This window comes from Aquarana catesbeiana, linkage group LG09 (assembly GCF_042186555.1).
Source record: "Aquarana catesbeiana isolate 2022-GZ linkage group LG09, ASM4218655v1, whole genome shotgun sequence".
In the NCBI taxonomy this organism is placed as follows: Eukaryota; Metazoa; Chordata; class Amphibia; order Anura; family Ranidae; genus Aquarana; species Aquarana catesbeiana.
Window position 1 is genome coordinate 268,885,421 of NC_133332.1, and position 15,126 is coordinate 268,900,546.

General features: G+C 44.1%; 1 protein-coding gene across 3 annotated transcripts in view; it reads right to left on the reverse strand.

The window, feature by feature from the left end:
• Positions 1-15,126, reverse strand: part of IDH3G (isocitrate dehydrogenase (NAD(+)) 3 non-catalytic subunit gamma) — a 224,709-nt gene that overhangs the window by 49,420 nt on the left and 160,163 nt on the right. For 2 of the 3 annotated variants that reach the window (XM_073600338.1, XM_073600337.1), the window contains 2 exons: positions 4,539-4,633; positions 4,344-4,404 (listed from right to left, as the gene is read on the reverse strand). The exons of the other annotated variant lie outside the window; for it this stretch is intronic. In XM_073600338.1, the coding sequence (XP_073456439.1) occupies positions 4,344-4,404; positions 4,539-4,633 (156 nt within the window). The remainder of the gene's footprint in view (positions 1-4,343; positions 4,405-4,538; positions 4,634-15,126) is intronic. 3 annotated transcript variants of the gene reach the window in all.

Consider the following 15,126-nt stretch of genomic DNA (forward strand, 5'->3'; position numbering starts at 1 on the left):
GATATTTTTGTCTCATTTCACGGGCGCTTTGGGGGGGGGGGGGAGGAGGCCAGGACGGCCAGCTTCAAGTGCCATCAGGGTTGAAGGATCAGGAAAGCCGGCCTCAGTCCCACATAGTTTGTAGCACTTTTTCGAAGAAAATTGTGCATAATGCAGCAGGAAAGCACAATATGGTTGATGCTGCCACCACAATGCTTCACTGTTGGGACTGTATTGGACAGGTGATGAGCAGTGCCTGGTTTTCTCTACACACACCGCTTAGAATGAAGGCCAAAAGGTTCTATCTCATCAGACCAGAGAATCTTATTTCTCACCATCTTGGAGTCCTTCAGGTGTTTTTTTTTAGCAAACTCCATGCGGGCTTTCATGTGTCTTGCACTGAGGAGAGGCTTTCGTCGGGCCACTCTGCCATAATGCCCGGACTGGTGGAGGGCTGCAGTGATGGTTGACTTTCTACAACTTTCTCTCATCTACCGACTGCATCTCTGGAGCTAAGCCACAGTGATCTTTGGGTTCTTCTTTACCTCTCTCATCAAGGCTCTTCTCCCCCGATAGCTCAGTTTGGCTGGACGGCCAGCTCTAGGAAGGGTTCTGGTCTTCCCAAACGTCTTCCATTTAACGATTATGGAGGCCATTGTGCTCTTAGGAACCTTAAGTGCAGCAGAATTTTTTTGTAACCTTGGCCAGATCTGTGCCTTGCCACAATTCTGTCTCAGAGCTCTTCAGGCAGTTCCTTTGACCTCATGATTCTCATTTGCTCTGACACGCACTGTGAGCTGTAAGGTCTTATATAGACAGGTGTGTGGCTTTCCTAATCAAGTCCAATCAGTAAAATCAAACACAGCTGGACTCAAATGAAGGTGTAGAACCATCTCAAGGATGATCAGAAGAAATTGACAGCACCTGAGTTATGAGTATATTAATATATGAGTGTCACAGCAAAGGGTCTGAATACTTAGGACCATGTGATATTTCAGTTTTTCTTTTTTAATAAATCTGCAAAAATGTCAACAATTCTGTGTTCTTCTGTCAATATGGGGTGCTGTGTGTACATTAATGAGGAAAAAAAATGAACTTAAATGATTTTAGCAAATGGCTGCAATATAACAAAGAGTGAAAAATTGAAGGGGGTCTGAATACTTTCCATCCCCACTGTACCCAGTGTATACCCAATAATAAAAGGCTGTGGGGCTGCCAATCAGAGGCTCAAGCATAATACACACTAGCAGTTTCTTTTTAATTCAACCCAGCCGGGCAACCCAACGGAAAAAAAACAGAGGCTCTCACTCCACTACCCATCTGATGTTAGTGCAGCAATCTCCCCGCTGAGCTATTGTGTTCTGACAGGGGGACCGACAGGGTGACTGCCCCATCATGCCAGTGCTCTTCGCCATTGCCTTAGTGCACTGATTGGATGCTGATTGGCAGGCCTTTTTTGGTGATGCCCCTTCAGCCGGCTTATGGCTACATAAAAGAAGGGGGTTTGTCAGTTAAAAAACTGGCTCCTAACTTTTTTAGCTAGCTCCTAGATTCAAAGCAAATTTGTCAAGCCCTGTATTAGACATGTCACTCTGCTCCAGCAAATATGTACAACCCTCCTGCCTCCATATACCAGCCTTCAACAAATTTCTCCTCTGTTAGCTAAAGGTACTGCGGTTCAGTACAGCTTACTTCCAAGTTACAACTATATACCAGTTACCTGCCTCAAAGCTTTCTGTATCTACACCAGTTGCACAGTCTTCATAACTAGTCGCCTGAGGTCTCATTTTAAAACGTTGTTACCTATGGCCACTCACACATCTGCCACTGCTATCATGCAGTTTTCCACCAATGTTCCAATACCCCCACCAACAAAATGGCCTAATTAGTTCCCAGCAGTCGCCTGTAGGAGTCCAGTGACCAAAAGAAAAAAAAAAAAAAAGTTTTCCCAACCTACATTATTTTGTTACTGTTCACTCCAGCTTCAACCACAGTTGAGCCTGCATCCAGGGCCAACAACTTGCATGTGATCACTGAAAGAGCAATTGCATATGATTGGTGCAGGAGCAATTACATGCGAGTGGTGAAACTAGCTGCAAGAGCCTTGGCAGCCACCCATTGCTTTCAATGGGGATGCTAAGCACTGGGAGCCCCCACTGGGGCTCTCAAATATAAATCATTGGGTGCATTCACGGCTGTGAACGTACCCTTAGATTACAGTAAAGGGAAGGGTGTGTGTGTGGGGGGGAGGTTATGCAATGATAACTAGTTCAGTTTAAAAAAATTAACGAAAGGGAAAATGTATCGGGAGGACAGACAGACTGGTTTCCCAGCACAGTCAAAAAATTTACAATGCTAGGATGGATGTGCTCTCATGCCTAGCGTGGTCAACTTGAAATAGGAGAGCAGGGGGACTGGCAAAAACACCAGGTATTTCACACAAAAGGAAGCAATGCAAGGAGACTAGGATACTTTTTCATACTAGTACCTAGTACTACAGAAACATCAGAAATATTAAATGTTGAGGTAACATATTCTTTAAAATTCTAATGAGATATAGAATGTGTTTGTCAGTATTTAAGTTAAAGCCCAACTCCAGCCAAAATGTTCTATTGAATGTAAAAAGTGCAGGAAAGAGTTAAAGAGTAGCTAAAGCCAAAGTAAAAAAAATACATACGTGCAGCAGTCTGTTTGTCTGAGTCCCCAATAACTTATTTGTATTACCTGGTGATCCAGCCAGTAAGTGTTTTTAAACTTCCAATAACCGCCCTGCTGTCCAACAAAGCTGATAATAAATGGGTTGAGAAAAACCATTTAACACTGGCAGGGGTGCTTACAACGATCAGCTATTATTTATGCAAAATCTTTATCCCAAATGAGAAAAATTATTGCTGTAACGGCTTAAAAAGTTACTGCTTTCCAAGGGTGGCTATGTTGTTCCTCCACAGATGCAGTGGAGGAGTTAATGTAGCCACCATAAGACAGGAGGTATGTTATGGTCCAATCAATAGATGGCAATAAAGGAATAAAACCCTGAAAAAACTAAACTATTGCAGCCATCACATCCAATGTTTGGTATTCTACAATGCTGTACAGTATATTACATTTTACTATAGTGGGCAAGAGTTGAAACTTTAAACAATATTTCTATTGTGGTCTTGTTATGGTGAATTTGGGAGATAAAATAAGAGAATTTTGCCAATTAAGTCACAGACAGGAATTTTCATGCTCCCCATGAAGGCCAGGTTCACACTGCTCCGATACAGAAGTCGGACGACTTCCGATCCGACTTTGCCCTGTGACTTCATGTCCGACTTCAATGAACGGGATCTGACTATACTAGACCCTTTGAGTTTGGTATAAATCTTGAGGGGGAACCCCACACCAAACAAAAAAAAATGGAGTGGAGTCACCAAAATCCATACCAGACCCTTATCTGAGCATTCAGCCCAGCCAGTTCAGCAAAAAGGGTTGGGGGGAACAAGCGAGCGAGCCCCCCCCCCCACTCCTGAACCATATCAAGCCACATGCCCTCAGCATGGAGGGGTGGGTGCTTTGGGCCACCCACAACAAAGCACCTTATCACCGTGTTGATGGGAACAAGGGCCTCTTCCCAACCAACCTAGGCGGTGGTTGCGGGGGTCTGCAGGCAGGGCGCTTTATTGGAATATGGAAGCCCCTTAGGCTGCCACAAAGCACCCACCCCTCCATGTTGATGGCATGTGGCCTGGTATGGTCCGGAAAGGGGGGGAGGGAATGGGTGCTCTTGGTGTGGGGTTTTCCCTTCAAAATCCATACCAGACCGAAGGGTCTGGTATAGTCTTAGGAACCCATGCCGTTTTTTTTTTTTTTTTTTTTTTTTTTTTTACATTTTGGCGTGGAGCTCCCCTTCAAGATCCTCAGAGCACAAGTTGCACGCCACAATAGGTTGGACTTTTTTCAACCTCACCTACTATGTAACTAGTCGGATCAGTTAAGATGATGATTCGACTTGGATGCAACTTACATTCAAATCAATGGTCTGAAATTGTGCCCAAGTCGGAGCAAAGTAGTGCAGGAACCTTTTTCAAAGTCAGACCGACGCAAGTTGGACCAGTTAAGATGGCTGTCATAGGAAACATGAATTTTGACATGTCGTGCGACTTGTGCTGTCGAAGTTGAAGCGTATGTCGAATCAGTGTCAACCGGCCATTAAACACATTTTGGCTGGAGTTAGGTTTTAACAGGTCCAAGTGATGACTGTTAACAAGCGAGAATTAATTGGTGTTCATTTTGTAGCAACAAGATCACCTGTCCAGACCAATCCCAGCTATCACTGAATACCCATGAAGCAAGCTACCAAGCATGGCTGTTAAAAAACTTACCCGGTGCTCATTCATACTGCCCATAACAGCTTTACGAATAGACTCTGCGTAACTGTGCAGCCTGCCAAAACAAAAATTAAAAAGACATAAGCGGACTAGAAAGTAAGAACACTGTTACTCCTTGACAGGACACAGCGATATGATATAGCTTGCAAGAGCTGTTCCAGACAAAGTTATTAGTGAATGACTTCATACTTGAGATGGTCCAACATCATGCAGCTGGCTAAAAGCATTGCAGTGGGGTTTGCAATGTTCTTATTGGCAATGCTCTTCCCTGTGTTTCTGGTGGCCTGTAAGAGAAAAAAAATGGATTATCTAACCTTATGCCATCTGGGGTGCCCACCAAATTCTCTTACAACACCAGGTAAAAAATAACTGCACAGCTGCATATTGTTTTTAAAAAGTAATCAGATCATTAACAATTTCACAACAGAACAGCTACTAGTACACAGACCAGCCTAGTAGATAGTGTTTGGGCCCCCTATGTTCAAATCTCGCTCCACATACCCTAAACTAGCCTTCAATAAATGGCGGACAGTGAGGCCCCAGACTGAGTTACGCTCCTGTCCAGACCGTCAGCCCACCAGTCTGCAGTACTAGATCCCCGCTGCATTACTGTCATTGGCTGCAAAGACCGCCAGGGTAGTAGCAACCAATGATATCATTTGTGCACCCCGCCCCCTTCAGCAAGTTTCTCCGACGAGCTCCTGCCCCCCGCAGCATGCTTCTTTTTCAAGCTCCCGCTCCTGCCCCCTGCCTTTCTGGCAACAGTGACTGATCCATCAAGTATACTGTTCTACCAATATACAGATGCACTGTGGTGGTTCACAACTTAAATTTAACGATGGGGACACCTAATGTAAGTAGTAATCTGATGGGGACATCTGATCTATGAGCGACATCTGCTCTATGGGGGCACTGTGATGGGGACACATGATGTAAGAGGTACTGTGATGGAGACTTGAAGTTTTTTCCTTTACAAAATCCTGTGAAGTAACAATGCAGCTGTAGAGCTCTGCACAAACATGCTAATTTTGAAATGGGACAGTGGGTTTGGGGAGAGGAACCCCTGCCCACTGTCAGAAATAGAGGGGATTAGGGGGTGTGGGTGTGAAGCATGTTAGACCTCACACCCTAAATATGGGTGTAACATGCTTCAAACTGAACTTAGCCTTTAACTCCTTCACACCGAGGTGATCAGCCTGTGGCACTGCTGAGGTGAGGGGTTGCTTTGATAGCGGCCTTCAGTTCATCTGCATTGTTGAGTCTGGTGTCTCATCTTCCTCTTGACAATCTCCCACATAGTCTCCATGGGGTTTAGGTCAGTTTACTGGCCAATCAAGCACAGTGATACCATGATCATTAAAACCAGGTATTGATACTTTTGGCAGCGTGCTGGAAAAAGAAATCGGCATCTCCATTAAGCCGGTCAGCAGAGGGAAGAATGAAGTGCTCTAGAATTTCCTGGTAGAGGGCTTTGCTGACTTTGGACTTGATAAAACACAGTGGACCAACACCAGCAGATGACATGCCTCCCCAAATCATCAATGACTGTGGAACCTTCACACTGGACCTCATGCAACTTGAATTGTGCCACTCCACTCTTCCCCCTTCCTCCTCTGGGACCTTGATTTCCAAATGGAATGCAAGATTTACCTTCATCCAAAAAGAGGACTTTGGACCACTGAGCAACAGTCCAGTCCTTTTTCTCCTTAGCCCAGGTAAGATGCTTCTGATGTCTCTGGTTCAGGAGTGGCTTGACACAAGGAATGCAACAGTTGTAGCCTATGTCCTGGACATGCCTGTGTGTGGTGGCTCTTGAATCACTGACACCAGCCGTCGTTCAATTCTTGTGAATCTCCCCCAAATTATTGAACGGCCTTTGCTTCACAATCCTCTCAAGGCTCCGGTTATCCATGTTGCTTGTGCACCTTTTCCTACCACACTTTTTCCTTCCACTCAACTTTCCATTAATATGCTTTGATACAGAACTCTGAACAGCCAGCTTATTTAGCAATGACCTTTTGTGACTTACCCTCCTTGTGGAGGGTGTCAATGACTGTCTTCTGGACAACTGTCAAGTCAGCAGTCTTCCCCATGATTGTGTAACCTACTGAACCAGACTGAGAGACCATTTAAAGGCTCAGGAAATCTTTACAGGTGTTTTGAGTTAATTAGCTGATTAGAGTGTGACAGTAAAAATTTAACTTTTTCCTAATATTCTAATTTTGAACCAGACTGAAGCTGGCCATACACCATATAATTTTCTTATTCAAGTCTCTTTAGATTTACCTTCAACTATGTAGTGCAATGGCCTGCCTGATTGCATACAAATTGAAAGTGTTTAGGTTTGACCTCCTATTATATGGTTTTGGTAAATCTAAAGGAAAGTTGTACAAGAAAATTGTATAATGTATGACCAGCCTGAGAGACAATTTAAAGGCTCAGGAAACCTTTACAGGTGTTTTGAGTTAATTAGCTGTTTAGAGAGTGACACGAGTAGACATGAGTCTACAATATTAAATTTTTTTTTTTTTACAATATTCTAATTTTCTGAGATACTGAATTTTGGGTTTTCAATAGCTGTAAGCCATAATCAAATTTAAAGAAAGAAATGCTTGACATCACTCCGTGTAACAAATTTATATGACTTTCACTTTTTGAATTGAATTACTGAAAAAAAAATAACTTTTTGATGATATTTCTGTTCATTGAGATGCACCTGTATGCGTTTCTCCCTTTGTGCTGGGAGCGCGCTGCACAGAGACTTGGGCCTCATCAAGAGCCCCAGGCCCGTACTAACGAAGCATCGGTGTCAGTTAGTGTCAATGTGTTTTAGGTAGGTAAAAAAAAAAGCAAAATGCGCACTTATTGCTTCTGGGCTGTACTACGGGTACAAACAAATAACATACACATATGTGGCATTATTGGGATCAGGAACAGGTGAATTTATTTTGGGTTGTTCTTTGGTGGTAGGTGATGGTAGTAACAAGAAATATACAGCTAAAAAAAAAAAAAAAAGACACCTTTTTACTATTTTGGGCCAGTTTTCCTTTAGTAATAATAGTAATAAAAAAAAAAAAAAAAAAAAAAACAGGAGACATCCATGACTACTTACTACCAAATAAAACCCCAATTTGTCCCGAAAAAAACCCAGGTATAATCCACCTGGATGCACAAAGTATTAGTGATGATAGGAAATATGGTTTTACCAACACATGTCAAAATTGCGCTTAGGCATTTAGATTTGTTTTACCCTTAAGCTAGATACACACTTTACAATTGTCTGTAGATTTTTTCCTTTAGATTTACCAAAACCATATAATATGAGGTCAAACCTTAAGCCCGGGTTCACACCTATGCGAATTAGAGGTGCGTTTCCGCGCCTCTAATTCGCATAGCAGGAGAATGTGACTGGCTCCCTATGGAGCCGGTTCACATATCTCCGGGGCGGCTGCGGTGCGCACTGCACAAAAACGCTGTGCGTCTTTGGCTGCGTTTCAGGGCCGAATTCAGGCATAGAATCGGCCCTGATTCGTCCCTGAAACGGTGAACAGGGACACACAGCGCTCCTGTGCGGTGCGCAGCGTATTATGGTGTGAACCCGGGCTTAGAGTTTCAATTTGTATGCAATCAGGCAGTCCCTTCCACTACACGGTTTTGGTACATCTAAAGGAAATCAGATAACAAAAGCTTTATAGTGTTGTATGGGGTCTTAGGCTTTTAGAGGTTAACCTAATGCCGCGTACACACGAGCGGACTTTACAGCAGACTTGGTCCGGCAGACCAGAGTCCGTCGGACAATTCGATCGTGTGCGGGCTCCAGCTGACTTTTTTTTCCCCAATAGTTGGATGGACCTAGAAATGAAACATGTTTCAAATCTTTCCGACGGACTCGAGTCCGGTCGAAAAGTCCGCTCGTCTGTATGCTAGTCGGACGGACAAAAACCGACGCTACAGCAGCTGTTGGCTACTGGCTATGAACTTCCTTGTTTTAGTCCAGTTGTATGTCATCACATACAAATCCGTCGGACTTTGGTTGATCGTGTGTAGGCAAGTCCGTTCATTCGGAAAGTCCGTCGGAAGTCCGCCGAAAAGTCTGCCGGACCAAGTCTGCCATAAAGTCCGCTCGTGTGTACGTGGCATAACTGAATTTCTAAACCCTGTTCTTCATGCAGACCATAAAAATTACTACCCGCCCAACACTGAACTTTAACCTAGCCATAAAATGCCACCGTCACTTAAAGTGTGTGCATAGGCAAAAACAAAAGAACTAAACAAATATTCATCACATTTTTTTTCTACTTATAAATGCTGCAGGTACAGAAAATGACCTGCTGAGATTGTCAGGAAGTTCAGTAAGCTCCAAACTTCCTGTACTGAATACCGTATTTATCGGCGTATAACACGCACTTTTTTCCCCTTAAAATCAGGGGAAAATCGTGGGTGCGTGTTATACGCCGATCCCCCACCGATTGTTAGCCTTTTGGCGGCTCTCGGCGGGTTTCGGCCGTTCTCGGCGGCTTTCGGCCATTCTGGGCCGCCCTCGGCGACTTTCGGCCATTCTCGGCGGCTTTCGGCCGTTCTCGGCGGCTCTCGCAGTCCCACGTGAGCCGCCGAAAGCTGAGTGCGTCCGAAAGCCACCGAGAGCGGTGGCGCCATTTTTAAACGCCAGATGTCTGCAAACGACACAGGGCAAGGCTGCAATCGGCTGCAGACTTCTGATGGACACTGACAAGGCTGCAATGGGGGACAATGCTACAGATGGACACTGACAAGGCTGCAATGAGGGACAATGCTACAGATGGACACTGACAAGGCTGCAGATGGACACTGATGAGGCTGCATTGATGGGCATTTAAATGTAAGTTTTTTTTCCTTAAAATTCCCACCTAAATTTGGGTTGCGGGTTATACGCCGATAAATATGGTATATCAAATACTGTTATCAGCCCTGACCAGCTAACACCTAGGGGTCTAAATAAAATTGCATCCAGTGAAACTGCATGTACTTTCGTTTATTGGAAAATAAGCAGTTTTGAGAATGTGAAAAAAAACGGAATGTTCTTAGAGTATTTTCTCTTGTATTTGAACGCTCTTAGGTTATTGTGTAGACTAAGGCCTCATGCACACAGGATGTAAAAAAAAAACAAAATAGGTGTTTGACTCTTTTTTCCAACTTCACACGCAACTCTATGTTAGCCTATATTGCCATGCAAATATGCATATATATTTGTTGCGCTTTTAGAGGCCGAAAAAAACCCAAAACAAAACAACACGACGTAGAAAACGCCATACGCGTCTAAAACGTCTGTAAATGACTAAATAAGTGACTAAATGCCAGCAGTGTTTAGCACTTGAGTGTTCATTCACATTCCAATGGCCAGAATAAATTAATATTCTGGCCATTGGAAATAATGCACGAATGTCCGAACGCTTGATGCGTCTAAACACATGTGCAAACTGCGGCTTTAGGCGTTTTTTTTTTTTCCCAACTGCTTTTTTCCTACCAGGAGCAAAGGTGTTCAGAGGAGCTGGGCAAACTCCCAGTGTGCATGAGGCCTAAGGCTAGGTTCACACTGCTGCGATCTGATTTTGGTCTGACTTTCAGTATAGTTAGTAGTGCAACATAGATGTTACTTTGATACTACTTTGAAATGCATTGCATATTCTGTGTGGCCAAAATCATGCTGGAATTGCACCAAAGTAGTACACGACCCTTTCCCAAAATCGTGCTGTGCATTGATGTGAATGGGCACCATTGAAAACAATGTGAGTTCCATTGTCATGAGATTCTGTGCAACTCAAGTCGCATCTGAAACCGTACTATTAAGAACGGAGCCCAAGACAGTTCAGAAAGCACTTTTAGCACTATCTTACACTGTATCACTTCCTCTTCTCCTAATCTATCAATGTCACTTTATTAACATTAACTGTGTAATCATCTAACAAATAGTGCAGCGTAACAAATGAAAAATCTGTGCAATCTCGTAAATATAATGAATACAGTGAATGAATAATAAAGTTGACATGACCAGCAATAGGAGGGTACATGTAATTATTTAACCCTTTCACTGCCAGTTCCGTACGCTGTACGGACCTAAAAAGTGCCTGCAGGTGGCCAAGCCCTACCCCCCCCCCCCCCCCCCCCCCACACACACACACACACACACACACACACACACACACACACACACACACGCGCGCGCCGCTGCTGCTTCCCTGTCTCCTGTCTCTCCACCTCCCGCCGCTAACTTTCACTTATAACTACTCCCCCCACTCTCCTCTCTTATCTCCTTCACCCCCCTTCTTCTCCCCCAACACTAATTATCCCCCCTCCACCCGATCCGACCCCCCCCCCCAACAAACCCACTCCCCGCAGCCACCATCATTAGCTGGCATCTCTCCTCTGCCGCTTCCATCGGCTTCAGGTGCTGCATAGGGCTTGGGGGGGTCCAGAGGTGTCCCCCTCAATACCCCTGGTCACCCCCCCAAAGGCCCCTGCACCCCTGATCCACGGCCATGGACTATCTTCAGTTCCTTTCTCTGTCTCAAAAAAATTGATATGGGGGTCTGTTTAGACCTCTGATATCTCACCAAACAAAAAAAAAAACTGTAAAAAGTTAAACAAAAACAAAACACAAACATAGTAAAACCCCCCAGGTCCGCTCGCACTCACCCCTCCACGGTGACAGCCCCCCCGCACTCACCCCTTTACGGTGATGATCCCCACCGCACTCACCCCTCCACGGCGACGGTCCCCTCCACCGCACTCACCCCACCACGGTGACGGTCCTCCCCACCACGGTGACGGTCCTCCGCACTCACTCCCCCCTCCTCTCCTACACTACTGATCTCCCCACTGTGAGACCTATATATTAACCTTTACCTCATTTATCCTGCACATTAACCCCTTCATCTCCATTCTTCCACTGTATGTGCACTTCATATTCTCCTCTGTGTATAACCTATATGTGCTGCATCTAGCATACCATTACCAAAGCTCATCCATACCAGCATTATTTATTTATTACAGGTACCTATACAGCATATATTGTACATTCACAGCAGTCCCTGCCCTCAAGAAGCTTACAATTTAAGGTCCCTAACTCACATTCATACATACACATACTAGGGCCAATTAAGACAGGCGCGTGGGAGCAAACCTGAGTACCTGGAGGAAACCCACGCAGGCACAGGAAGAACATGCAAACTCCGTGCAGGTAGTGCCGTGGTTGGGATTAAACCATGACCCTAGTGTTGCCAAGTGCAAGTGCTAACCACTTATGGCCATTTATGGCATGTAATGCCAAGCTGCTGCTAACAAAGCAAACAGAATATTGGCATGCATTAAAAAGGGGATCAACTCCAGAGATAAAACGATAATTCTCCCACTCTACAAGACTCTGGTCTGGCCACACCTAGAGTATGCTGTCCAGTTCTGGGCACCAGTCCTCTGGGCACAATTCCAGGATGTACTGGAATTGGAGTGAGTCCAAAGAAGGGCAACAAAGCTAATGAAGGGTCTGGAGGATATTAGTTATGAGGAAAGGTCGCGAGCACTGAACTTATTCTCTCTGGAGAAGAGACGCTTGAGAGGGGATATGATTTCCAAATACAAATACCGTACTGGTGACCCCACAATAAGAATAAAACTTTTTTTTTTGCAGAAGAGAGTTTAACAAGACTTGTGGCCACTCATTAAAATTAGAAGAAAAGAGGTTTAACAAACTACGTAGCGGGTTCTTTACTGTAAGAGCGGCAAGGATGTGGAATTCCCTTCCACGGGCTGTGGTCTCAGTGGGGGGCATCGATAGTTTCAAGAAACTATTAGATAAGCACCTGAATGACCACAACATACAGGGATATACAATGTAATACTGACATATAATCACACACATAGGTTGGACTTGATGGACTTGTGTCTTTTTTCAACCTCACCTACTACGACTATGACACTTAGCCACTATGCTGCCCATTTTGGTGGCTACTTTCCAAAAAAATGTGTCACTTTGGGTTTTTTGCATTTTTATTTTAACAGAAATTATGGGATTTTTCAAAGTTCTACAGTAATACAAAAGTAATGGTCAATTAAGCACTGGAAACTTTTTAAAGTGCTTTCTAAGCCAAACATACATGGACTGGAGTTCGGCTGGTACAGCAGGAACCAGCTGAATTTTGAGCCATGTATGGGCAGGCTGATTGTACCCTAGTCGATCTATCGACTGACTTTGGTACAACCAACCTGTCAGATTTTTTTTTTACATGAGATTACTGCCAGCGGCTATGGTAGCAACAAAATACAAAAATTAACAAAGCAAACAAAACAAAAACAAAAAAAAAGGAATAAACTGGCATATCAGGAAAGGAAGAAATGCCAGAAGCAGCAGCTTCCGGGAGGGGGCGTGACCGCTGACCAGATGTGAGAGAGTGTGTGGTGAGAGGAGGATGCATGTGCCTCTCCTGTTCCCCCTGTTGACTGTGGGAGTGGATTGATAACCCGGGCTGTGCCCTACGGGAGGAGCAGGGAAGTACGGCCACACCATCCTGCAACACAGCTGAGCGTTTGGCTTGTTGGAGTGCCGGCGTGCTAACAGAGCGGCAGGACGGGGGAGAGAGAGGAGTCCGGAATATCCCTGTATGACGCTGCTACGCTGTGAAGGAACCCCCTGAGGGAATTTGAAATCGTGGACTCTTACCGATGGCATAAGTGAAGAGAGGTGGGGAAAGTTGGTGACATGCAGGTGATGTGTAATGCAAACGGGAGTGATGGGGGGTGTTGACTGATCGCGAGTGACTTTACCATACCCAAAATATATGCACGTACTTGCTACCTGCCCTGGAGACCCTTTGATGCCTGGATTGTTTTGCCTGAGAGATCCCTTTTCTTTTTCTTCTGGTGTTAAAGCAGAATATCTGGAGACCATGTGTATGGTCGGTGCCTGGGACATTATATAAGCACTAGGAAGTGCAATGGCATAGATGCATAATATCAGCGAACACTGTTCTGAGCTATTTTTTGCCCCTAAAAATTGCTGAGCAGCTAATTCTGCAAGGTGTAGCTTACCCTTAGCTGGGATAATTATCTATAGCGTATGGGGCCCTGATTGCCCAAGTGAACTGACGCCTGAACTTTTGCTTTATTACCTGGACGCTTTTTGATACATATGGTGTCTAGTGGTTTTTTTCCATTCACGGGCTCTTGAGATTTTCCTCTTCTCCTCCCTTACTCCCTAATTTCTCGGGACCTGGTAAAGAATTGATCCAGTTCTAGCGTTTGGGTTTTTTTCCTTTTTTGCTATAAAGTCAAACAATATGACTAGAAAGAAGGGAGAGGAGCAGGTACAGCAGGAGAATTCTGGGTCTTTGGCAACTTGTTCAGCAAAAGAAAAGGGAAAGGGGAGCCAGGCTGCAGCTAAACTGGAGAGGTTTTCCAATACTCCTGGAAAGTAACCCAATAAAGGGCCCCTGCAGTCAAGTCTAAAGGCCCAACCAGTACCCTCTCAGTACAGAAAGAGCCAAGGCCATGGTCAGAAAGCCTCACTATTATTGGGTACAAAAATGGCAGGGGGGCAGAAGGTGAGGCCCCGGTGCCCCCTGCAGAACAGATCCTTCACATAGCTCCAGAATTACAGGAAGAACCAACATTGAAGGATATACTTACGGCTATAAATGCATGTAAATGCTCTATGAATAATCTCTGTGAACAAATTGGGGGAATCAAGGAGGAATTGCTTGTGATGGGCCAGGATTTGAAGAAAATTGGGAAAGGACAAGAGCCCTAGAGGAGAGATTGAGTTTAATTGAAGATGATTTTTTTCCCTTAAAACAGGAAATTAAAGGAAAGAAAAAAACATTATGGATGGCAGGCAAAATATGTGCGGACGACCAAAGAAATATGGCAGGTGTGGAAGAGCAGCCATATGGGAAGGGCACATGATCAGAAGAAGGAAACAATTGAACTGGGTACTAATATGGTGGTGTATCAGAACAATCTGAGAATAGGGGTAACATATGTAATCGATTTAGAAACCCAAAAAACATATGTAATCGATTACTAATCTAGTAACTTGCTTCATGAGCCAGCAGCAACAGGTTGGAAATTTTCAAATCAACAATAAGCTTCCTCAGGAGGAGGAATCTACAAATATAGATTTGTTGCATCAATGATGGGCAATTTAACAGGGTAAAGCAAGGAGTATATCTGCTTTTCTTTCAGATTACTCTTCGCTATATGGAAAATAGAGTGCAGTTGCTGAATTTCCTAGGAGAGCTGAATAAATGGAGATGTGAAAATTCTGGTAGGAAAGAGGACCATTCTCTCTTGCCATGTGTAGGGCTGCATCACAACCTCTGTAGTTGAAGAGTGATAGGGAAATACCATATTTCCTTATTATTGGCTCACAATATCCAAGAATGAATTCTAAACTTGGTTCCCTTACATGACTTTATACTATAGGAATGTCAAACCCTTTCAGGAATGTGTACTAACTTCCTTGAAAGGTACTACTGCTATTCAGAGTTTAACATTAGTCAAATTCTACCCACTAGTTCTGTATATACCACAGCCAAAATTTCAAGTAGTTAGTCTTGTACCAGGGAGAGAACGCACCTGGTTTGAACATCACGCCATGCCACAAAGACAGGGGACTCTGTGGCAAAAAGAAAAAAAAAACATCTATAGCTAAGTATTCTTGTTATATTTTCCAACATTTATTATCTGTATCTGTAATTAAGTGTTATACCTACAAGTGTCTGTGTGATGTCTCTTTGGTGTTTTTTGA